The sequence below is a fragment of the Macaca fascicularis genome, chromosome 10 (assembly GCF_037993035.2).
Source record: "Macaca fascicularis isolate 582-1 chromosome 10, T2T-MFA8v1.1".
NCBI lineage: Eukaryota > Metazoa > Chordata > Mammalia > Primates > Cercopithecidae > Macaca > Macaca fascicularis.
The window spans coordinates 93,209,868-93,235,390 of NC_088384.1; the positions used below are offsets into that span (position 1 = coordinate 93,209,868).

The 25,523-nt window shown below is 44.5% G+C and overlaps 1 protein-coding gene across 8 annotated transcripts in view; it reads right to left on the reverse strand.

Moving 5' to 3' along the window:
- Nucleotides 1-3,898: 3,898 nt before the first annotated feature.
- Nucleotides 3,899-25,523, reverse strand: part of MROH8 (maestro heat like repeat family member 8) — a 77,391-nt gene continuing 55,766 nt past the window's right edge. For 5 of the 8 annotated variants that reach the window (XM_005568951.5, XM_065523122.2, XM_065523126.2 and 2 more), the window contains 10 exons: nucleotides 23,688-23,825; nucleotides 23,293-23,407; nucleotides 22,495-22,635; nucleotides 17,883-18,047; nucleotides 16,701-16,856; nucleotides 15,057-15,179; nucleotides 12,712-12,811; nucleotides 11,306-11,371; nucleotides 5,502-5,673; nucleotides 3,899-4,089 (listed from right to left, as the gene is read on the reverse strand). In XM_005568951.5, the coding sequence (XP_005569008.2) occupies nucleotides 5,525-5,673; nucleotides 11,306-11,371; nucleotides 12,712-12,811; nucleotides 15,057-15,179; nucleotides 16,701-16,856; nucleotides 17,883-18,047; nucleotides 22,495-22,635; nucleotides 23,293-23,407; nucleotides 23,688-23,825 (1,153 nt within the window). In that variant the 3' untranslated portion in view covers nucleotides 3,899-4,089; nucleotides 5,502-5,524. Of the gene's footprint in view, nucleotides 4,090-5,501; nucleotides 5,718-11,305; nucleotides 11,372-12,711; nucleotides 12,812-15,056; nucleotides 15,180-16,700; nucleotides 16,857-17,882; nucleotides 18,048-22,494; nucleotides 22,636-23,292; nucleotides 23,408-23,687; nucleotides 23,826-25,523 lie in introns of all 8 variants that reach the window. The other 3 variants (XR_012419338.1, XR_012419337.1, XR_012419339.1) reach the window with 3 other exon arrangements.

Below are 25,523 nucleotides of genomic sequence, written 5' to 3' on the forward strand. Positions count from 1 at the left end.
TATGGTGAAACACCGTCTCTACTAAAAATAAAAAAATTAGCTGGGCATGGTGGCGGGCGCTTGTAATCCCAGCTACTTGGCAGGCTGAGGTAGAAGAATAGCTGGAACCCGGGAGGCGGAGGTTGCAGTGAGCCAAGATCGTGCCACTGCACTCCAGCCTGGTGACAGAGAAAGAAAAAGAAAATGAAGTATGGGTAGTGAAATAGATTTACTCTGCCCTTCATTTTTGATTCAGATACATATGAAGGTTGTTTCTATTTTGATCCCATTGTGTGATAGCCTCTATGATTAGCCTCCCTGTTGTGGTTTAGTATTTCAGAGTTCTCCCAAAGCATGTGGTTGGAGCCTGATTATGACCTTTAAGGATTCCAAGACGAAAAAGGTTATAGTGTGCACCTTTCCAAATGTACTTCAAAATATATGCAATTCTAAATCACAAAGTAAGTGTAAGAAAGTACAAGAAAGGTCTAATTAATTTTCCGAAGATGTCTCTTTCATTTTGAAATTCTTAATTTTTTTTTCCTTTTTTGTCTTCCAGCTTTGCTATGCCTTAAGCAGAAAATCAGTCTGCACTTGCCCCTCTCAGGACAAACTGCTTGTCTAACCTTCTTGTTTTTTGTTTTTTTTTAAAGCAGTTGATAGTTGTGGGGGAGGGGCAAGACCCGACATCACTTTTTTTTTTTTTTTTTTTTTTTTGGAGACAGTCTCACTCTGTCACCCAGGCTGGAGTGCAGTGGCAAGATCTCAGCTCACTGCAACTTCTGCCTCCCGAGTTCAAGCAATTCTCCTTCCTCAGCCCCCCGAGTAACTGGGACTACAGGTGCACGCCACCACACCTGGCTTTTTTTTTTTTTTTTAATTCATTTTTAGTAGAGATGGGGTTTCACCATGATGGCCAGGCTGGTCTTGAACTCCTGACCCCAGGAGATCCACCCGCCTCGGCCTCCCAAAATGCTGGGATTATAGGCGTGAGTTACTATGCCTGGCTGGACCTCACCATTCTTTTTTTTTTGAGACGGAGTCTCACTCGGTCGCCCAGGTTGGAGTGCAGTGGCATGATCTCCGCTCACTGCAAGCTCCGCATCCTGGGTTCACGCCATTCTCCTGCCTCAGCCTCCTGAGTGGCTGGGACTACAGGCGCCCGCCACCACGCCCAGCTAATTTTTTTTTGTATTTTTAGTAGAGACGGGGTTTCACTGTGTTAGCCAGGATGGTCTTGATCTCCTGACCTCGTGATCTGCCCACCTCGGCCTCCCTAAGTGCTGGGATTACAGGCGTGAGCCACAGTGCCCCGGCCGACCTCACCATTCTTAATCTTCTTTTTCCTCAGAGGAAAAACTAAAGTGGTGATCTTTAAGCTGGGTCTGCACTGTAGAAGTAGTGTGTTACAAAGATTAATAAAGCCTCTCCACCCACAAAACGGGGAAAGGATTTGCATACAATCTTAGAAAAGCAAATGTAAATGGCTTTTAGATGTGAAAAGATGCCCAACTTTTTTTCTTTCTTCCTTTCCTTTCTTTCCTTTCTCTGTTTCTTTCTTTCCTTCCTTCCTCCCTTCCTCCTTCCCTCCCTTCCTTCCTTACTTCCTCCCTTCCTTTTATTTATTTATTTATTTATTTATTTATTTATTTATTGAGATGGAGTCTCACTCTGGTCACCCAGGCTGGAGTGCGATGGTGCAATATCGGCTCATTGCAACTTCCACCTCCTGGTTTCAAGCAATTCTCCTGCCTCAGCCTCCTGAGCAGCTGGGACTACAGGCATGCGCCACCATGCCACGGTAAATTTTGTAGCTTTTAGTAGAGATGGAGTTTCACCATGTTGGCCAGGATGGTCTCAATCTCTTGACCTTGTGATCTGCCCGCCTCGGCCTCCCAAAGTGCTGGGGTTACAGGTGTGAGCCACTGCGCCCGGCCCCAACCTTTCTAATAGGAAAAATATATATATGCAAGTTTAAGCCAGTGTAAAACCATATTTTAAATCTATTCAATTGTCAAAAATCCAAAAGTTTGAAAATGTTCCAGCGACTCCCCATTTCTTTCAGGGTTAAGCCAAGCTCCTTGTCCTGGCCTACAAGGCACTGAGGGTCTGTAGTGCCTTGGTCCCCTGTCTAACTCTGCCTTCATTTGCTACTCTCCCCTTTCTCACCCTACCCTAGTCATATTTGTGATTCCTTATGGCTACCTTTTTTTCCTTTAATTTGGAAAAATGCAAACTCAATTTTTATTTAGTCATAACCACAATGTTTAAAAAAAGTAAAGCATTTCATCCAAATCACTAACTAAAAGATAATAGCTAAGAATACTTAAACCAGATATCAAAGAATTGGGGGAAATGGGGGCCAGGCATGGTGGCTCATGCCTGTAATCCCAGCATTTTGGGAGGCTGAGGTGGACAGATCACTTGAGGCCAGGAGTTCAAGCCCAGCCTGGCCAAAATGGCAAAACCCTGTCTCTACTAAAAATACAAAAATTAGTTGGGCATGATGATGCTCGCCTGTAGTCCCAGCTACTCGGGAGGCTGAGGCAGGAGGAGAATCACTTGAACCGGGAAGGCAGAGGTTGCAGTAAGCTGAGATTACACCACTGCACTCCAGCCTGGGCAACAGAGCGACACTCCGTCTCGAAAAAAAAAAAAAAAAAAAAAAATTTAATGCAATTAACCATTAGATATTTCCATTCTTCACCTGCCAGTTGTTCCATTTCCTTTCTTTTTTTCCCATATCACCTCCAAAATGTCCCTCCATTGCCCTAGATAGCTCAGCTCTGGCTCTCTGTGTATATTCTTCAACCAAACAAGAGCCTGAGAATCAGATTGATGGTGACTATTTCTAATTAGTTCAGTGTGCCTCTTGGGGGTCTCCCACAATTCCACATGCAACTTACAAAAGTGGTCGCCCAGCACAAACTAATCTCTTTTCCCAGAAAATTTCTGCTTGTAAGAAATTTTTCTCCATTTATGCTTAAAGCAGACAGTAGGTACTCAACAAATAATAGTTCCTATCCTAGAGCCATTTGAGGATCTGACATCGGTTATAGGAGAGGGAATCATGAAAATGGAAAAAAGGGGAGGAGGAGTGGAAAACTTGGATATATTGGGATATATTTACCATTACACCAATTCAGAGATTTTTTTCTTGTTTGGAGGTTTTTTCCTTTTTTTTTTTTTTTTTAGACGGAGTCTTGTACTGTCGCCTGGGCTGGAGTGCAGTGGCATGATCTTGGCTCACTGCAACCTCTGCCTCCTGGGTTAAAGTGATTCTTCTGCCTCAGCCTCCTCAGTAGGTGAGACTACAGGCACATGACACCATGCCCGGGTATTTGCATTTTTACTAGAGACAGGGTTTCGCTATGTTGGCCAGGTTGGTCTGAAACTCCTGACCTCATGATCTGCCTGCCTTGGGCTTCCAAAGTGCTGGGATTACAGGCATGAGCCACTGCACCTGGCCACTTGGAGTTTTTAAGGGAAAGGAAAAGGAAGAAGACAGGGCCATAAAGGATTTCACAAAAATACATCATTAAATATGAAACTATTAGAATGGATTGCTGGCCAGGCATGGTAGCTCACATCTGTAATCCCAGCACTTAGGAGGCCAAGGTGAGCAGATTACTTAAACTCAGGAATTTGAGACTATCCTGGGCAACACGGCAAAACCCCATCTCTACCAAAAATACAAAAAATTAGCTGGGCATGGTGGCACACACCTGTAGTCCCAGCTATTTGGGAGGCTCAGTGGGGAGGATCACTTGAGCCCAGGAGGCTGAGGTTGCAGTGAGTCATCATCGTGCCACTGCACTCCAGCCTGGGTAAATGAGCGAGACCCTGTCTCAAAAAAAAAAAAAAAAAAGAAAAAAGTTATTTTATTCTTAATATTGTTGGCAATTAAGCAGACATACTAACATTGTAACATTAACATTTATTTAGAATCTCTTTTCAAGCTGTCCTTGACCTGCTTCTCAAGACTGGAATTCTGCTGGGTGCGGTGGTACATGCTTGTAATCTCAGCACTTTGGGAGGCTGACACAGGAGGATGACTTGAGGCCATGAGTTCAAGACTAGCCTACCTGCACAACATAGCAAGATTCTGTCCTACAAAAAAAAAAAAAAAGAAAAAAAATTAGCTTATTCATCTGTAGTTCTTAGTCCCTGGTGCGAGTCCAGTACAAGGGGGAGGACGGGGAATTAACAATCACTAAATATGTACTCTGTGCTCAATCTGTCTAATACCTCTTAAACATACTCTTTCATTTATTCCTTTCAACAAGCCTTTAGTTAGAAAACGCTATCTCCATTTTTTACATAAACCTGCAGTTGAGAAATAATTTTTTTTAATGTTTCCAGAAAGTCAGCTATAATGCTGGCATTTGATCCCAGACCTGTACACTCTGAACTTCATATTTCCACTGTATTATTTTGCCTATTCCAAATATAGCTCTATTTACAGAGCAAATAATTGTGCTGATATTTGGTAAGATAGCATGTGCAATATAAAATCCAGTTTATGATTTAAATGGAGGCAGAAGATGTAGATATAGGCAAACCCTAACATCACCTATATTAGCTCTTGTTTCTGTTTTGCCTTTCCCATTTGACAAAGAACGGTTTGTAGCAGTTAAGGGCTATCTTATTTTCTGAGATGGAGACAACAGCATGAAGGGCTATTTAACAGGTATGGTTGGTTGTATGTGCCTGTAGTTCCAGCTACTTAGTAGGCTGAGGCAGGAGGCCAGGACTTCGAGGTTAGTGAGTTGTGATCATGCCATTGCACTTGAACTTGGGTGACAGAGGGAGACCCTATCTCTAAAAGAAATCAAACAAACAAACAAAAAAAGATGTGAACTTTTTTTTTTTTTTTTGAGACAGAGTCTTACTCTGTCACCCAGGCTGGAATGCAGTGGCGTGACTTTGGCTCATTGCAACCTCTGCCTCCTGGGTTCAAGCGGTTCTCCTGCCTCGGCCTCCCAAGTACCTGGGATTACAGGTGCCTGCCACCATGCCTAGCTAATTTTTGTATTTTAAGTAGAGACGGGGTTTCATCATGTTGGCCACGCTGGTCTCAAACTCCTGACCTCAAGTGATCTGCCTGCCTTGGAGTCCCAAAGTGCTGGGATTATAGGCGTGAGGTACCATGCCCGGCCAAAAACTCTACATTTTTTTTGTTTTTTGTATTTTTTTTTTTAGTAGAGACGGGGTTTCGCTGTGTTCGCCAGGATGGTCTCGATCTCCTGACCTCGTGATCCGCCCGTCTCGGCCTCCCAAAGTGCTGGGATTACAGGCTTGAGCCACCGCGCCCGGCCAACTCTGTAGATTTTTAAACTGTATCTGCAATTTTAAACTAAGAACTGCCCTCCTCTATATCTTCTTCAAGGTTTTGAAAGCAAAAAACACGTTGGAGGTAATTAAATGGGTAGAGGTGGCTTAATGCTGGCATTGTTTTAAGTCTGAAAAAAGGGGGGCTGGCATCAGTGACTTCTGTGGTTTCTGAAAGGATTGGTTTTTACCTGATGTTGCTTGCCTTGTGTTTCTAGGCAGAGGACCTGCCCATGAGCTTCTGCAACCAGTTCACTCTCTGCTTAGGTTTTGGTTCGGCGCTTGCCATCTGGACTAGTAACAGAGTCTGGGAGGTGATGATGCACAGCGAGGGCTCAGGGTCACACAGCAGCTCTCTCAGATCTAGCGGCAGGCAAACACAGGTTGGAGGTAAAAGCCCCTGAGATCTATGGAAATGAACGAAGGTCTAGATAGCAAAAAGCTTACATGCCCATAGCAGCTTAGATTACAGGTCCAACTGTCTAAAAGTTTATATATCAGTGAATTGATTCCAATTTTGATCTACAAAACCTACTGGTTTCTGAGTTGCCAAACATTTCACTCTTCTGCAATAATCACATTCCAAGTAGTCTTTCTAAAGTCAAATTATCTGGACCTCCCAAGCCATGTCTAATGTTAATATCTAAGTTCCTGTGTTGGTCCTAGAAGTAACTCTTACATCACTATCCTCTTTTAATTACAAAAAACAAACAAACAAACAAACAAAAAACACAAAAAACTTTTAGTTTTTAATGTTTTCTTTTTTTTTCTTTTTTTTTTTTTTTGAGATGAAGTCTCCTTCTGTTGCCCAGGCTGGAGTGCAGTGACACGATCTCGGCTCACCATGTTTCACCATGTTGGCCAGGCTGGTCTTGAACTCCTGACCTCAAGTGATCCGCCCACCTTGGCCTCCCAAAGTGCTGGGATTACAGGTGTGAGCTACCGTGCCAAGCAGTTTTTATGTTTTCATATTACAAAATAAATACATGTTCATTGTGCAGAAAATTTAGATATTACATGTAAGCACAAGAAGAAAAGTCACCCATAATCCTACCATCTAGAGATAACTACTGTTATTTTCAATGTATATCTTTCTGGTCTTTTTTTTCATACATTTATATTTACATATATATGCTTTTACTTTTTGTCCAAACGGAACCATATGACCTAGGAATTGCAAATGCTGGTTTTATTTAATGATACCACATCATCATTTATCTGAGTCATTTAAAAATTATTCTAGCACTTTGGGAAGCCTAGGGAGGTGGATCACCTGAGCCCAGGAGTTCAAAACCAGCCTGGGCAACACGGCAAAACCCTATGCCTACATAATATCAAAACATAAAACACTAGCCAGGTGTGGTGCCTTGTGCCTGTAGTCCCAGCTACTTGGGAGACTGAGGTGGGAGGATCCCTTCAGCCTAGGAGGTAGAGATTGCAATGAACTGAGATCGTGCCACTGCATTCCAGCCTGGGCAACAGGCTGAGATCCTGTTTCAAAATAAATAAATAAATAAATAAAATGAAAATTATTCTATAATATTTTTCATGGCTATTCAGGTTGAGGATCCCGTATCCAAAATGTTTGGAAGCAGAAGTGTTTTGGAAATTAGACTGTTTCGGATTTTGGAAGACGTGCATATACATAATGAGATATTTTGGGGATAGGACTGAAGTCTAAACACAAAATTCATTTATGTTTCATATACACCTTATAAATATACCCTGAAGGTAATTTTATATTATACAATATTTTAAATAGTTTTGTGCATGAAACAAAGTTTTGACTGTGTGTGTGTGTGTGTGTGTGTGTGTGTGTGTGTGTGTGTGTTTTAAACAGAGTCTCACTCTGTCACCCAGAGTGACAGATCTTGGCTCACTGCAACCTCCGTCTCCCGGGTTGAAGCGATTCTCCTGCCTCAGGCTCCTGAGTAGCTGGGATTATAGGTGCGCACCATTACGCCCGGCTACTTTTTGTATTTTTAGTAGACAGGGCTTCACCATGTTGGCCAGGCTGGTCTTGAACTCCTGACCTCAGATGATCTGCCTGCCTTGGCGTCCCAAAGTGCTAGGATTACAGGTGTGAGCCACCACAACTGCTTGATTGTGTTTTGTCTTATGAGGTAGGTCAGGTATGGAATTTTCCCATTGTGGTGTCACGTTAACACTCAAGAAGTTTCAGGGTGGACAGCATTTCAGATTTTGGATTTTTCTGATTAGGGATGCTCAACCTGTATATAATTCTACAATATGAATATGCTATAATTTATTTAATTATCTGTTGTTTCCAATCTAGATTATTTCCCATTTTTGTTATTCTAAATAACACTAAAATGAACATTCCTGTAATTATTTCTGCTTATTTTCATAGATTAAATTCCTAAATAAGAATTGATAAGTCAGGTTGGGCACGGTGGCTTGCGCCTGTAATCCCAGGATTTTGGAAGGCCGAGGCGGGCAGCTCACGAGGTCAGAAGTTCGAGACCAGCCTGACCAACATGGTGAAACCCCATCTCTATTAAAATACAAAAAATAGCCGGGCATGGCGCCTGTAATCCCAGCTACTCAGGAGGCAGAGGCAGGAGAATCTCCCTCTTTTTTTTTTTTGAGACGAAGTCTCACTCTGTCACCCAGGCTGGAGTGCAGTGGCACGATCTCGGCTCACTGCAATCTCCGCCTCCCAGGTTGAAGCGATTCTCCTTGAATCACACCTGGCTAATTTTTGTATTTTTAGTAGAGATGGGGTTTCACCATGTTGGCCAGGTTGGTCTCAAACTCCTGACCTTAGGTGATCCACCCACCTGGGCCTCCCAAACTGCTGGGATTACAGGCATGAGCCATTGTGTCCGGCTCGAAGTTTATTAATTGGTAATCTTTGCCATTTTGACAGAAAAACGCATACTGGCATCTCATCATGATTTATTTTGCAAACCTCTGATTACTAGTAATATCAAATATCTTTCATCTATTTATTGGCCATTTGTAATTATTCTATGAACCGCTTATTCATATTGTTTGCCACTTTTCTTTTGAGGATTTCTAATTTGATTTAAGGGTATTAACCCTTTAGCATGTTGCAAATATTTCCCTTCATATTATTGTTTGCATTTCACTTTTAACTTTTTCTCTCTTTTTCAAAGTTGGTTTTTAAAATTTTGATGTAGACAAATCTACCATTCTTTTATTTTATGGATATGCCTTTGGTATCATACCTAGAAAAGGATCTTTTTTATTTTTATTTTATTTATTTAATTAAATTTTTTTTTGAGACAGAGTCTTGCTCTGCTGCTCCAGCTGGAGTGCAGTGTCACGTTCTTGACTCACTGCAACCTCTGCCTCCCAGGTTCAAGCAGTTCTCATGTCTCAGCCTCCTGAGTAGCTGGGATTACAGGTGCACATCAATATGCCCAGCTAATTTTTGTATTTTTAGTAGAGACGGGGTTTTGCCATGTTGGCCAGGCTGGTCTTGAACTCCTGGCCTCAGGTGATCTACCACCTCAGCCTTCCAAAGTGCTGGGAATACAGGCATGAGCCACTACGCCGGGCCAGGTTCTCTTTTTTATGTATAATTCTCCAAGCTCTCAAAAATGCTCAATACCTCTTCATAATTTGGAGCTTTATACTTATTAAGCAGTGTTTTGCCTTTAAATTCATCTTGTTTGCTTCCAAAATGTAACACTTCACTAGTTTGTAGTTTCTTTCACTTGTTGCATTGAGGTCTGTCCACATGTTCCACAGAACATTCATTATTTATTTATTTATTTATTATTTTTTTGAGATGAAGGCTCACTCTGTCCCTAGGCTGGAGTGCAATGGCGCATCTCGGCTCACTGAAACCTCCGCCTCCCAGGTTCATGTGATTCTCCTGCTTCTGTCTCCCGAGTAGCTGGACTACAGGCATGCACCATGTGCCATCACACCTGGCTAATTTTGTATTTTTAGTAGAGAGGGGATTTCACCATGTTAGCCAGGCTGGTCTTGAACTTCTGACCTAAGGTGATCCACCTGCCTGGGCCTCCCAAAGTGCTGGGATTACAGGCGTGAGCCACCACACCTGGCCATGTTCCACAGAACATGAAATGTTAATCACATATGGTTCATTCTAATCTATATGCACATAATTATATATATTTTCTAGATCTTTCATATAGATAACTTTTGAATGGAAAAGGAAGTTTCATCCCCCTTTTAGATTAGAAAATAATTTCCTTTTATTTGAACAGAATCAGCCACGTAGAATCCTATCCCTTGGAATAATCTCCCTTCCTCCCTCTCTCCCTCCTTCCCACCTCCCTCCCTCCTCCCTCCTCTCTTCCTCTCTTTCTCTCTTTGACGGAATCTTACTCTGTCACCCAGGCTGGAGTGCAGTGGTGCGGTCTCGGCTCACTGAAGCCTTGACCTCCTGGGCTCAAACAATGTTCCCGCTTTGGCCTCCTGAGTAGCTGGAACCACAGGCACATACCACCACACCGACTAATTTTCTTTTTTTAATAGAGGCCAGGTGCAGTGGCTCATGCCTGTAATCCTGGCACTTTGGGAGGCTGAGGCAGGCGGATCACCTGAAGTAAGAAGTTCAAGAACAGCCTGGACAACATGGAGAAACCCATCTCTACTAAAAATATAAAAATTAGCCAGGCATGGTGGCGGGCACCTGTAATCCCAGCTACCTGGGAGACTGAGGCACGAGAATCATTTGAAACCAGGAGGTGGAGGCTGCAGTGAGCTGAGATTGCACCACTGCACTCCAGCCTCGGCAACAGAGCGAGACTCCATCTCAAAAAAAAAAAAAAAAAAAATATATATATATATATATATATATATATATATATAAATAAATATATAAATAAAGAGAGAGAGAGAGAGAGAGAGACACGAAGTCTCACTATGTTGCCCTGGCTGGTCTTGAACTCCTGGGCTCCAGTAATCCTCCCACCTCAGCCTCCCTAAGTGCTGGAATTACAGGTGTGAGCCATTGCACCCAGCCTCCTTTCTTTGCTTCTGGTATCTGTGAGGAAGTGGGAGACCTTAGAGAAAAGTGGCATGATCTTTCTTAAATAAACTTTAGCTGCTAGCCGTTTCACCAGTTATGTTTTTATTTTATAAGTAATGAATTGCTCAGGATTTTGATTAGATTCTGCAAGTAATAATTTTGGATTGTAAGACAGCATCATATGGCATTTTCTAATGGTAGGACTACTTCTTAGTGGGAATAAAGAATGCCTGTTTTGGCCGGGCGCAGTGGCTCATGCCTGTAATCCCAGCACTTTGGGAGGCTGAGGTGGGTGGATCACCTGAGGCCAAGAGTTTGAGACCAGCCTGACCAATATGGTGAAATCCCATCTCTACCAAAAATACAAAAATTAGCAGGGCGTGGTAGCACGTGCCTGTAATCCCAGCTACTCAGGAGGCTGAGGCAGGAGAATCACTTGAACCTGGGAGGTGGAGGCTGCAGTGAGCCGATACCAGGCTACTGCACTCAACTGTGCGACAGAGCAAGACTCCGTCTCGAAAGAAAAAAAAGAATGCCTGTGTCTCAGAACAGGGGATTTGAAAGAAAAACATTAAAGAAAAAAATTAAAGAAAAATGTGACTATCAACCATCTCTATTACCAAGTCCTACCTACGTTACAGGACAACTGCTTATAGAAAATAGTGCTGCAGTCATCTCTGTGGTACTTGTGAGGAATCATCATAATTTCCTAAGATAGTATTTCTAGGTAATGTCTTATTTGCTGACAGACAAGGCTCAGGAACTGTCCCCAAGACTCATCAAAGCTAGTTTCCAGACAAATAGGGTCATGTCCTTTCCTAAAGGGAAACTGGACTGGAATGGGACTGTCATTCAGCTGAAATCACCAATAGCACTCCTGCTACAAAAGCCAGGTTTTCTAGAGCTCAGGGTCTCAGCTCTGCTATAAAGCCTTCCCACAGCGGCTGCCTCAGATACCTTCCAAAATATGGGTACACCCCAAATTCAAGGACTGTTATCACTTACCATCCTCTATCCGGTCAGTACCCATCCTCCTGAGCTCATTGTGATCCATGTACTTCGATAAAAGGCCTAAAGGCAGGATAAAGTCAATGAGTACTGTGATCTGGCTTTTGCTCTGGGAAATGAATATCTAAAAGTTTTTATCATTAAGACATCTAAGCAGCTGGTGGAATCAGCCTTCTGATAATTAGGCAGATTCCAAAAACTGGGCTTCCACATGCCTGGTAGTTACCTATAGGTAGCAGAGCCCCTTTTTCCAAGGTCATCTTCATAAAGAATGGGGATACTTGGCCATGTGCAGTGACTCACAGCCGGGTACGGTGACTAACGCCTGTAATCCCAGCACTTTGGGAGGCTGAGGCGGGAAGACTGCTTGAGCCCAGGAGTTTAAGACCAGTCTGGGCAATGTAGCAAGACCTTGTCTCTTAAAAAAAAAAAAAAAAAAAAAAATCGGCTGCGCATGGTGGCACATGCCTATAGTCCCAGCTACTCAAGAGGCTGAGGGAGGTAGGAGGATTGCTTGAGCCTAGGATGTTGAGGCTGCAGCAAGCCATTATCGTGCCACTGTGCTTCAACTTGGGCAACAAAGTGAGACCTTGTCTCAAACCACCACCCCTGCCCACACATATAAAACCCCCACACCATACATACATAAAAATGGGGATACTGACTGGGTGTGGTGGCTTACGCTTGTAATCCCAGCACTTTGGGAAGCTGAGGCAGGTGGATCACCTGAGGTCTGGAGTTCAAGACTAGCCTGGCCAACACGGTGAAGTCCCATCTTTACTAAAAACACAAAAATTAGGCCGGATGCAGTGGCTCATGCCTGTAATCCCAGCACTTTGGGAGGCTGAGGCGGGTGGATCACCTGAGGTCAGGAGTTCGAGACCAGCCTGGCCAACATGGTGATACCCCGTCTCTACTAAAAGTTACAAAAATTAGCAGGGTATAGTGGCAGGCAGCTGAATCCCAGCTACTTGGGAGGCAAAGGCAGGAGAATTGTTTGAACCCGGGAGGCAGAGGTTGCAGTGAGCTGAGATCAAGCCATTGCACTCAAACCTGGGGGACAAGAGCGAGACTTTTCTCAAAAATAAAAATAAAAATAAAAATAAAAATAAAAATAAAATTAGCCAGGTGTGGTGGCAGGTGCCTGTAATCCCAGCTATTCAGGAGGCTGAGGCAGGAGAATCACATGAATCCGGAAGATGGAGGTGGCAGTGAACTGAGATCACGCCACTGCACTCCAACCTGGGTGACAGAGTGAGACTCCTCAAAAAAAAAAAAAAAAAAAAAAAGAAAGAAAGAAAGAAAGGAAGAAGGAAAAGAAAAAAAGAAGAGATGCTTGCCAACACAATTTGGGAAAGTATAGGACAAAAGTGACTATAGGAATGAAAGGGCGTTCTTTGTACCTACAAACAAGACTGCTGATCTTCTGACGGAAAGTTTTGGATTCTTGGAGTATATCAGTGTTTGTTCTAGGATGTTAATTTTCCCCTTGCACTTTTTTTCCTAAGTGGGGAAAAAATAAGTATAAAGTAATGAAGCAGCAGCACTCTTTTGATCAGACTTACCATAGTTTCTGGGGTTGGAGACTCTATCAGAAAGAGTACAGTAGTGTTTGAAATAACTACAGTTGCTGAATGAGTATTATACCAGAATAACAAGCCCCTAGACCAAGTTATTCTAAATCCTGTGAATGTCCCATCTTGGCTTCTCTGTATTTAAGTCTTGTTCTTTAAGCTTCACCTTGAGTTCTGCCTCCCTATGAGCTTGTCCCTGACTGTTTGCCTGCCTGACCTAACCCTGCTCTGAGCATTTTGCAGGTATTCCTCTCCTGGCACGCACTTTTTTACATCGAGGTTTTATCTCCCTTGCTAGCTTGCAGGCTCCCTTCAGGAAGTTTTTTTTTTTTTTTTTTTTTTTTTTTTTTTTTCTTCAGAATGAGCCTCGTTCTGTTACCCAGGCTGGAGTGCAGTGGCGCAGTCTTGGCTCACTGCAACCTCTACCTCCCGGGTTCAAGCGATTCTCCTGCCTCAGCCTCCCGAGTAGCTGGGACTATAGGTGCTCAAGCTAATTTTCTTTTTTGTATTTTTGGTAGAGACAGGGTTTCACCATATTGGCCAGGCTGGTCTTGAATTCCTGACCTTGTGATCCGCCTGCCTCGGCCTCCCAAAGTGCTGGGATTACAGGCGTGAGCCACTGCACCTGGCCCCCTCAGAAAGTTTTAATCCTCGGGTTCTCTATGGCCTGTCATGGCTTTTGGGTGAATGAAGGCACCTCTCAGTGGATCTTGTATAGGGACGGCACCTCAAGAATAGGAGGGGGAGGCTGGGTGCGGTGGCTCATGCCTGTAATCCCAGCACTTTAGGAGGTAGAGCAGTGTGGATCACCTGAGGTCAAGAGTTCCAGACCAGCCTGGCCAACATGGCAAAACCCCAGCTCTACTAAAAAAATACAAAACTTAGCCAGACATGGTGGTGTGGGCCTGTAATCCCAGCTACTTGGGAGGCCAAGGCCTGGGCAACTGAGTGAGACTCTGTTTCAAAAAAAAAAAAAAAATAGGAGGGGGAAAATAGGATTTATTTTGATAGAACTTATGGCATAATTAACATGGACAACTTGTAGTTGACAGCACCAAATTTTCTTCTGTAAATGCTGTCATCAGTGCATCAGCTATAGGTTTGGGTGGAGATCAGACAGATAATCCCTAATGGAATCCCCGACACAAGGGCACTGCAAGTCTGATCAGAGAAAGCTTCTGTGGGTCCTAAAGAGGTGGTACATATGGGAGACTCCTGGGAATAGTCAGTCATTCCTAGGGTCTGCTAGGTGGTTCTAGGGTCAGCTTCTAGAAAACCATGGATGGGCTTGTGGAGGCTGCCCGGGCTCAAGCTTGACCCTGGGATCAGCCACAGTAGCTTCTGTGGAGTTCATGAAGAGAAATGACACCATCTGGGTCCTGGCAGAACAAGTGGCATGCTGCCATCATGCTGCATGGCCACACTGCACAGCAGCCCTTGCTTGGGACTCCCTGGACATGCCCTGATGGACAGTAAAACAATCCGTTCTAGTCAAGGAAAGGATTCAAGATAGTTATAAAAGCAATATATAACTCCATTTCAATTCAGTCCATAAGTAACTTTTTCAGCATCAACCTGACCTTGTAGCCTCTGACCCATGTTAGAAGGGCTCCAAAGAGTCCACCAGTCTTTTTGTGACTAAGGGTAGCAATCGAAATTAAATTTGTGACTCAGTTGGGAGGGAACTATAGAAACATAGATCCACAATAAAAAACAGGTCATAGGCCGGGCGTGGTGGCTCACGCATGTAATCCCAGCACTTTGGGAGGCCGAGGCGAGGAGATCACAAGGTCAGGAGATTGAGACCATCCTGGCTAACATAGTGAAACTCCATCTCTACTAAAAATACAAAAAATTAGCTGGGCACGGTGGCGGGCGCCTGTAGTCCCAGATACTCAGGAGGCTGAGGCAGGAGAATGGCATGAACCCGGGAGGCGGAGCTTGCAGTGAGCTGAAATCACGCCACTGCACTTCAGCCTGGGCGACAGAGTGAGACTCCGTCTCAAAAAAAAAAAAAAACAAACCAAAAAACTGCTCATAGATATCAACTGCTGATGTGAAAAGAAATGGGAAATATTTATTGTATGCCATGTTCTGTCATTAAACAGTGTGTCAGAAGAAAATAGGTCTCTCAGTATGTTAAAGCGTTAACAAAGCCATTATTGCTCACATACAAAGAATCTGCAGATTGTTCCTGCTTCAGTAGGTTTGATGTGCCAGGGATCTTTAGAGTACACTTCTTGGGGCAGCTTCCACTTCAGGAACTGGGCACATATAGTTAGGACTCGCCTGCTCTCCTGTGAAAGAGATGATCATAGATCAGCATTTTCAAACATTTTTATTTTTTTGAGATGGAATCTCGTGCTGTTGCCCAGGCTGGACTGCAGTGGTGCCATCTTGGCTCACTGCAACCTCCATCTCCCAGGTTCAAGCGATTCTCTTCCCTCAGCCTCCTGAGTAGCTGGGATTACAGGTGCCCAACACCACGCCTGGTTAATTTTTGTATTTTTACATAGAGACAGGGTTTTGTCATGTTGGCCAGGCTAGTCTTGAACTCCTGACCTTGGGTGATCCACCCACCCTGGCCTCCCAAAGTGCTGGGATTACAGGCGTGAATCACCATGCCCAGCCTCATTTTTAAACAGAGGTAATCTTTCTTCAATAAAACTAGTACTAAAGTGCAATATGAAAAGCTGATAAAAGAGAGAAGGGCAGAAAGGAACTGGAATCCTGCCCTCCTCCTCCTCCTCCTCCAACTTCCCCAAATAGTCCTTACATGGAATCTACAAAAACCCTAGGGTTCTGGGGAGAATGTAGAAACCACTGGTGCTGGGCAAAAGTGACAGCTTGCAGATGCAATCCCTAGACCAGAGGTTTGGGCAGGAGTTCCCATTACCGTGTGCCCTAGAGATGAAGCGCCCACCTCCACTTAACTGTTCCTATGCCATTTTTCTGTCACTCTACAAAGGAAGTGCAGCTCCTGACTTCTGTCCTTGTGGCATCTCTGGGTTGGAAGGAAGGAATTCCAGAGGACTGATCTCTTCCTGATCCACATCCTTGAGCCAAATTTATCAAGTTCGTTGTTCTCAGAATGCCACCCATGCACCATGCAACACCTCTGATGAATCTCCAAGCCAGTATTTTATCTCAGGTCCACTAGATGTTTGGGCCATAAGAATTCCTTTGGCTACTGATGGGCATATAAATTACTTCAGCCACTATATTTAGTGATTTATAAATATCTAATAAAAAGTTAAAGACACCTAGATACTCTACTTCTGGGTTTATGCCCTCAAGAAACTCTCATATGCGTGCACAAGGAAATAGGTAAAATAATTGCAGCACTGTAATAATGAAAAATTGAAATGTCAGGCCAGGCGCGGTGGCTCATGCTTGTAATCCCAGCACTTTGGGAAGCCAAGGCAGGTGGATCACTTGAGGTCAGGAGTTTGAGACCAGCCTGGCCAACATGGCGAAACCCCATCTCTACTAAAAATACAAAAATTAGCCAGGCATGGTCGTGGGCAGCTGTTAAGCCCAGCTACCTGGGAGGCTGAGGCAGGAGAACTGCTTGAACCCAGGAGGTGGAGGTTGCAGTGAGCTGAGATCACACCGCTGCACTCCAGCCTGGGTGACAGAGACCCTGTCTCAAAAATATATACACACACACACATATATACACACACATATATACACACACACATATATACACACACACACACATATACATATATATATATGAATGCTTCTTTTCTTTGCAGCGTTGGCTCTGGATTTGAAGTCATTGAGAGATGAGAGACCCCAACAGTAGGCATTACCTCAGCTACTGAATCATTTTCATCCTGAGAATACAAAAGTAGTGGGACCAAGCTGTCCAGGACTTGTTTCTCTACACTCTTCTTATCTGGGTTTTTTACAGACTTTATGGCGGCTCCAAAGAGAGTCATGGAGAAACGATGAACATCAGGTCTCACCTAGGAAGGGAGTAGACAAAGGGAAGCAACTCACTGAATGTGTGCATGCTTAGCTTGTAAGAACTTGGGAGGAGGTGAAAAGCCAGTCCTGGTATGACGCTATTTAGCTGTATGTAGCTGAGGGCAAGAAATAAAATATACGTGCACACAGGCCAGGCGCAGTGGCTCACGCCTGTAATCCCAGCACTTTGGGAGGCTGAGGTGGGCAGATCACTTGAGGTCAGGAGTGCAAGACCAGCCTGGCCAATATGGGGAAACCCCGTCTCCACTAAAAATACAAAAGTTAGCCGGGCGTGGTGACACATGCCTGTAGTAGTCCCAGCTACTTGGGAGGCTGAGGCAGGAGAATCACTTGAACCTGGGAGGCGGAGGTTGCAGTGGGCCAAGATCACACCACTGCACTCCAGCCTGGGCAACAGAGCAAGCCTCCATCTCCCTCCCTGTCATATATATATGGACACAGTAAGACTTGCTGCTTTGGCACTACTTGTTTTCTCACTCTACAAGTGAGAGATGCACACAGTCTCACCTGTAGTCAGCAAACCTTGTGCCTGGTACAGGCAGGAACCATTCACACAGGCTGTTTTGCGGAAATCTGAAATCCCAGCCTTGGTATGTTTTACTCTTCCAAGGATGCTGTCACTGTGCTCCATGTATTTCCTCTTGAGAAATATATGGGATTTGGGACAGGGACGTAAATATCATCCACCATCTTGACCCAGTTCTGATAGTTCTTGAAGGGAAAGAATGTTTTCCCCTTCCCCATCACAAAGCAGGGTAGTACCTTAGCAAGTTTCTAGGTTCAGTTTTTTGTTGTTGTTGTGGTTGTTAAATCTGAAAAACAATAACATCTGCCCTATCAACATCACAGGTTACCTGGAAGGGTCTTAAGAGAGCAGGTTTGAAATGCTCTGAAAGCAAAAGTCCTACACCTAGTAGAGTGTATTTATTACTGTACCAACTTCTGTTTGCTGTTATGCCCATTACCCTCCTCCTAGGAAAGTCTCTCCTCTCTGATTATCTTACATCACCAAATAAGGAGAACAGAGTCCTCATCATGGCAGCCAGGGTAGTGAAATCCATTGTTCTAACAAGTTGCAGGAGTATCTGGATGGCTGACAGAACGATCTTCTTATCGGTTTCACGCAAGCTGTCTACGATGTACGGCAACAGGCTCTTGATGTCTTCTCTCTGTGTGGCCAAAGGGAGCACATCAGCTTTTCTCCTGATCGCACGTCACCTGGTACCAAAGGGGGTGCTCCCCATCTTTACTTAGCACCTAGTGCTCACTGATTTTTGTTAGGGCTGGCAGATCCAGAAGGGAGAAGAAGGGGATATGATGGCCCTCTCTCAGTACTGGCGGGTCTGATACATAGAGGTGGGGCAGAGCTGCTTTGAGTTGCCTCAAGGGCAAAAGTGGGACCAGGCAGGGAAGGTCTAGGGCTATGGGCTTGGGCTAACTGTAAGGAAGAGCTCTGCTAACAAGGGAAAGTGGAACAGGTAGCTCAGGCCATGGTGAGCTCCCAAACACACAAGGTATCCAAACAGAGGCTCAAAGATCCTGATATGGTTTGGCTCTGTGTCCCCACCTAAATTTCATCTTGAATGATAATTCCCACATATAGAGGGAGGGACTTGGTGGGAAGTGATTGGCTCATGAAGGTGGCTTCCCCCACGCTGTTCTCATGATAGTGAGGGAGGTCTCAGGAGATCTGATGGTTTTAAAGTGGCAGTTTTGGCTGGGCGCGGAGGCTCATGCCTGTAATCCCAGCACTTTGGGAGGCCAAGGCAGGTGAATCACTCGAGATCAGGAGTTCGAGACCATTCTGGCAATATGGCGAAACCCCATCTCTACTAAAAATACAAAAATTAGGCCCAGCGCGGTGGCTCACGCCTGTAATCCCAGCACTCTGGGAAGCCGAGGCGGGTGAATCACCTGAGGTCAGGAGTTGCCTAACCAACATGGCAAAACCCTGTCTCTACTAAAAATACAAAAATTAGCCAGGCATGGTAGCACATACCTGTAATCCCAGGTACTCAGGAGGCTGAGACAGGAGAATTGCTTAAACCCGGCAGACGAAGGTTGCAGTGAGCCGAGATCGCACCACTGCACTCCAGCCTGGGTAACAAGAGCAAAACTCTGTCTCCAAAAAAAAAAAAAAAGCCTGGCACGGTGGTGCGTGCCTGTGGTCCCAGCTACTCAGGAGGCTGAGGCAGGAGAATTGCTTAGCTTGAACTCAGATGGCAGAGGTTGCAGTGAACCGAGATCACACCACTGCACTCCACCCTAGGTGACACAGCGAGACTCGGTCTCAAAAAAAATAAAATAAAATAAAAGTAGCAGTTTCCCCTGCTTTCTGTCTCTCTCCTGCTCTGCCGTTGTGAAGATGTATCTGCTTCCCCTTTGCCTTCCGCCATGATTGTAAGTTTCCTGAGGCCTCCCTAGCCGTGCGGAATTGAGAGTCTAGTAAACCTCCTTTGTTTATAAATTACCCAGTCTCAGGGAGTATCTTTATAGCAGTGTGAAAACAGATCCCCGGGCAGGAATTCAAGCAGAATTTGACTGAGGACTTAAGGGTTCTTCTCATTCTGAAAAGGGATTCTGCTCTTCTGAAACTACTGAAAGCAAGCAGTCTCAGGGTTGTAAAGTTTAAACATACACATGAAAAAGAATAGAATATAAACACAAGTTAGGAAGTCAATTTTTTAAAAAAAGAAAAAGTAAGTAGAATAAAGCAATAGATATTAATGTATCCAGTCAACCAGAATTAACATACATTGACATTTGTCATTTTTGCTTCAGAAATACATTTTTTTTTTAAGACAGGGTGTTGCTCTGTCATTCAGGCTGGAGTGCAGTGGTGCGATCTTGGCTCACTACAACCTCTGCTTCACGGGTTTAAGCAATTCTCCTGCCTCAGCCTCCCAACTAGCTGGGACTACAGGCATATGCTACCATGGCTAATTTTTGCATTTTTAGTAGAGATGGAGTTTCACTACATTGGCCAGGTTGGTCTCAAACTCCTGACATCAGGTGATCTGCTCGCCTCGGCCTCCCGAAGTGCTGGGATTACAGGCGTGAGCCACTGCACCTGGCCCCAAATATTTTTAAATAAAATATTTGCTGAAGTGGTTCACGCCTGTAATCCCAGCTACTCTGGAGGCTGAGGTAAGAGGACTGCTTAAGGCCAGGAGTTCAAGGCTGCAGTGAGCCATGATCATGTCACTGTACTCTAGCCTGGGCAACAGAGCAGGACCCTGTCTCTAAAAAAAAATTTAAAAAGTAAAAATAGGCCAGGCGCAGTGGCTCATGCCTGTAATCCCAGCACTTTGGGAGGCCGAGACGGGCGGATCATGAGGTTGAGACCATCCTGGCTAACACATGAAACCCCATCTCTAGTAAAAAATACAAAAAATTAGCCAGGCATGGTGGCAGGTGCACATCATCCCAGCTACTTGGGAGGCTGAGGCAGGAGAATGGTATGAACCTGAGAGGCAGAGCCTTGCAGTAAGCCAAGATCGCGCCACTGCACTCCAGCCTGGGCGACAGAGCCAGACTCCATCTCAAAAAAATATAAAATAAAATAAAATAAAAATAAATAAACAAATAAATAAAATAGAACTCCAGACCACCTGTGGTGGCTCACACCTGTAATCCCAGCACTTTGGAAGGGTGAGGCAGGCAGATCACTTGAGACCAGCCTGGCCAACATGGTGAAACTCTGTCCCTACTAAAACATACAAAAATTAGCCAGGCATAATGGCAGACGCCTGTAATCCCAGGTACTTGGAAAGCTGGGACTTGGAGACTTGGAGAATCGCTTGAACCCAGGAGGCAGAGGTTGCGGTGAGCCAAGATTATGCCAACGCACTCTAGCCTGGGTGACAAAGAGAGTCCCTGTCCCCAAAAAAAAAAAAAAAAAGAAAAGAAAAAGAAAAAGAAAGAAAGAAAAAGAAATAGAACTCCAGTGACAAAACTGAAGCTTCAGAAATTCCTCATGTCTTCTGGCTTAGGCTTAGTTTTCTCATCAGGCCTATGGAAGATGAGCTTTCTTCCAACATGAATGTCAGGGATCTTTTTTTTAAATGACAAGCATCTTGGGAGCATATCAATGGTCTTTTCAATCTACTCCATGGGGCAACATGGTACAAGGCATAAAACAATACCTAAATGCTATCCAGGTTGTGATAATGAGTATACCTCCCATGCAAATTGCAGCTATCAACTATTATGAATATATATGATTTGGATTTTTAATTTATTTCATCTAATTCCATTAACTTTTTTTTTCTTTTTTTTTGTGGGACAGAGTTTTGCTCTTGTTGCCCAGGCTGGAGTGCAATGGTGCAATCTCTGTTCACTGCAACCTCCGCTTTCCAGGTTCAAATGATTCTCCTGCCTTAGCCTCCCGAGTAGCTGGGATTATAGGCATGCGCCACCATGCCTGGCTAATTTTTGTATTCTTAGCAGAGATGGGGTTTCTCCATGTTGGTTAGGCTGGTCTTGAACTCTTGACCTCAGGTGATTCACCCGCCTTGGCTCCCAAAGTGTTAGTATTATAGGATTATAGGCGTGAGCCACCGCGTCTGGCCTAACTTTTTTTTTCTGAGATGGAGTCTTGCTCTGGAGCAAGACTGGAGTGCAGTGGTGCCATCTCGGCTCACTGCAACCTCCGCCTCCCGGGTTCATGCGATTCTCCTGCCTCAGTCTACTGAGTAGCTGGAATTACAGGCGTGTGCCACCATGCCCGGCTAATTTTTGTATTTTTAGCAGAGACGGGGTTTCACCATGTTGGCCAGGCTAGCCTCAAACTCCTCACCATGTGATCCACCTGCCACGGCTTCCCAAAGTGCTGTGATTATAGGCGTGAGCCATCGTGCCCGGCCAATTTCATTAGTTTTTAAATAGACACTACTTGCCTATTTCTTAGGCATAAAATTTTAAATGATACAAAAGGACGTGCAGGCAAAAAGACCCTCTCCCACCTACTCCTGTCCCCAGGTTACCCAACTGTCCTCAGCTGTTTTCAGTTTCTTAGGTGCTGTTTTGGGTGATTTATTTGTATCTTAGGAATCAGTGGTCTGGGCCAGGAGCTGTGGCTCACACCTGTAATCCCAATATTTTGGGAGGCTGAGGTAGGCAGATCACTTGAGCCCAGGAGTTTGAGAACAGCCCTGGCAACACAGTGAAACTCTGTCTCTATCAAAATTTTAAAAATCAGCTGGGCATAGTGGCATGCGCCTGTGGTCCTTGCTACTCAGGAGGCTGAGACAGGAGGATCACTTGAGCCCGGGAGGTTGAAGCTGTAGCGTGCAGTGATGGTGTCACTGAACTCCAGCCTGGGCAACAAAGCAAGACCCTATCTCAAAAAAAGAAAAAAAAAAAGAAAAGAAAGAAGAAAGAGAGAAAGAAAGAGAGAATGAGAGAAAGAAAGAAAGAAAGAAAAGAAAGAAAGAAGAAAAGAAAGAGAAGGAAAGGAAGAAAGGAAGGAAAGAAAGCAAAGAAAGAAAGAAAGGAAGAAAAAGAGAGAAAGAGAAAGAAAGCAAGAAAGCAAGAAAGAAAAGAAAAGAAAAGAAAAGGAAAAGAAAAGAAAAGAAAAGAAAAGAAAAGAATCCATGGTCTGGGGGCCCCTCCTACCATCTCCTGGTGTCCAACAAGATTATACAGTCCCCTCAGGCCGAGAATTCTAAAGAGATGATTTCCATCTTGTAGCCAGTCTTTAAAGCGGGCAACAGAGTATATGCTGGGCAGTCTCTTGGCCACTGGACTCCGGAGAAGCTGAAAGAACCCAGAGATCAGCCAAAAAAATGATCTTTCTTTCATGTGGGGAACTACCTTCCCACCAATGCTAAAGCATATATTTTCCTTTTAAATCTCTACAATACAGAACATACAGGATATTTATTTACCCTATAGGTACACAAGGAATACTGAATTATGCACATGTGGAAAGAAGAATTTCGAGAGGCTTGAATCTGAAAATTCTTTCTTTTTTGTGGTTTTTTGTTTTGTTTTTCTGAGATGGAGTCTCACTCTGTTGCCCAGGCTGGAGTGCAGTGGTGTGATCTTGGCTCACTGCAACCTCTGCCTCCTGGGTTCAAGCGATTCTCGTGCCTCAGCCTCCCGAATAGCTGAGATTACAGGAGCCTGTCACCAAGCCCAGCTAATTATTTTGTATTTTTAGTACAGACAGGGTTTCACCATGTTGGCCAGGTTAGTTTTGAACTCCTGAACTCAGGTGATCTGCCTGCTTCAGCCTCCCAAAATGCTGGGATTACAGGCATGAGCCACCGCGCCCAGCCTTGAATCTGAAAATTATTTCTATCTTACTCTTGAAACAGATCCCAACATGCCACTAACTCGAAGTAGCCTAGGAAGGCAGGGATTGCTGCTTCGTAAGCTTCCTGAATCCAGCTTCTAAAGAATAAGTCTTACCTCCACAAAAAACCCTGCAGATGTGAGTTTATGTTTATCATTCCCTCGGTTAAGAAAAGGCACTAATAAGTACATGACCTTCTGTGCAAGGAGCCGATTTCTTTCCAGCAATGCGCTGCAAAACACAACACCAACAGAATGACTCTCAGATATGCTCCCATCCAGAGGGCATTGTCTCAGGGCTGGGGACCCTCTGGAAGTTCTTGCCCAGCTACAGGACAGTATATGGTAGGGCCAGGACCTCTGAAAAATTTGCCTAGCATTATGGATATTTGCCCACCCTCTTATAAGGAGGTTATTCAACCTTAGTTGCTGTGATAACTAGAAGGGAAATAAATACCCAAAACAATGCTGATTTAGAACAGGTGGGTGTATGCATGACAAGGAAGCCTCACTTGGCAAGGAGAAATACTCCCTGAAGATGGCAATCTTTTCCTCCCAGGAGAGCCCATCCTTTATTCTTTTCCATGATGTTGAATTCCTGCAAGCAGCATGTTCTGAGGAGGAGAGTCTTTGTAGCCTGCATGGCAAAGCTAAATCAAACAAAAACAGTGTGGGTGATTTGAGTAGGTCCCTCCAACTGCCCAGCACACAATCACCCCATTCTCACAGAGGAGGGCCATGCATTGACAACTGCTGGACTATAATTCTCTCCTTCCCAGACTGCCCAAAAGACTCTTCTCTTTTTTCTTTTACTTTCTTCTTCTTCTTCTTCTTTTTTTGTTTTGAGACGGAGGCTTGCTCTGTTGCCCAGGCAGGAGTGCAGTGGTGAGATCGTGGCTTGCTGCAACCTCCGCCTCCCTGGTTCAAGCAATTCTCCTGCCTCAGCGTCCTGAGTAGCTGGGATTACAGGCACGCGCCACCACACCCAGCTAATTTTTGTATTTTTAGTAGAGAAGGGGTTTCACCATGTTGGTCAGGCTGGTCTCAAACTCCTGACCTCAGATGATATGCCCATCTCGGCCTCCCAAAGTGTTGGAATTACAGGCATGAGCCACCATGCCCGGCCTACTTTCAAGACTAGTCAAGTGCAGTAGTGAGACCAAAAGAGTCTTAATGCTCTAATAACTTGTAAGGCCCTTTACACAAGATCTCAGCATAAAGAAATCTAACTAGGTCTCATTTCCCCAGGAGTTTAGAAGGAAATCTATGATAAAAGAAATGATCTGGGATGCTAAACAGACACACACTGCTTTTTTTTTTTTTAAGTTTTACTGAGATACAATTTACCCCACACAATTTATCTCCACTGTTTTTATTATTTATTTATTTATTGAGACAGGGTCTTGTTCTGTCACCCAAACTGGAGGGCAAGGGTGCCATCGTGGCTCACTGTAGCCTTGAGCTCCTGGGCTCAAGTGATCCTCCTGCCTCAGCATCCAGAGTAGCTGTAATTACAGGCACGTGCCATCTGGCTCCGATAATTTAAGAAAAAAAATTGTTTTGAGACAGGGTCTGGTTCTGTCGCCCAGGTTGGAGTGCAGTGGCGTGATTTCTGCTCACTGCAGTCTCAATCTCCTAGGCTCAAGCAATCTTCCCACCTCAGCCTCCCGAGTAGTTGGGACCACAAGTGTGTGCCAACATGCTTGGCTAATTTTTGTAGAGACAGGGTTTCACCATGTTGCCCAGGCTGGTCCTGAACTCCTGAGCTCAAGTAGTCCTCCTGCCTCAGACTCCCAAAGTGTTGGAATTACACATGTGGGCCACTGCACCCAGCCTAAAAATTTTTTGTAGAGACAGGGTCTTGCCCTGTTGCCTAGGCTGTTCTTAAACTCCTAGCTTCAAATGATCCTCCTGCCTTGGCCTCCCAAAGTGCTGGGATTACAGGAATGAGCCATTGTGCCTGGCCCTCCACTGTCTTTAAAAGCTACTTACTGAACTGTTATCCCATACCTAGCATCAGAGAATCTTAAAGCTGGAAGGAGCCTGAGCAACACAGTGAGACCCCTTCTCTACAAAAAATAAAAATAATTAGCTGGGCATGGTGGCAGGCAACTGTGGTTCAGCTACGCAGGAGGCTGAGGTGGGAGGATCACGTGAACCCAGGATGTTGAGGCTGCAGTGAGCCATGATCATGCCACTGCACTCCAGCCTGGGTGACAGACAGAGACCCTGTCTCAAAAAATAAAACAAAATAATAAATAAAGCTGGAAGGGTCCTTCAAGATCACCTTGCCTGACCTTTTCATTTATAGATAAGGAAACGGAGGCACAGAACAATAGATTTGCTCA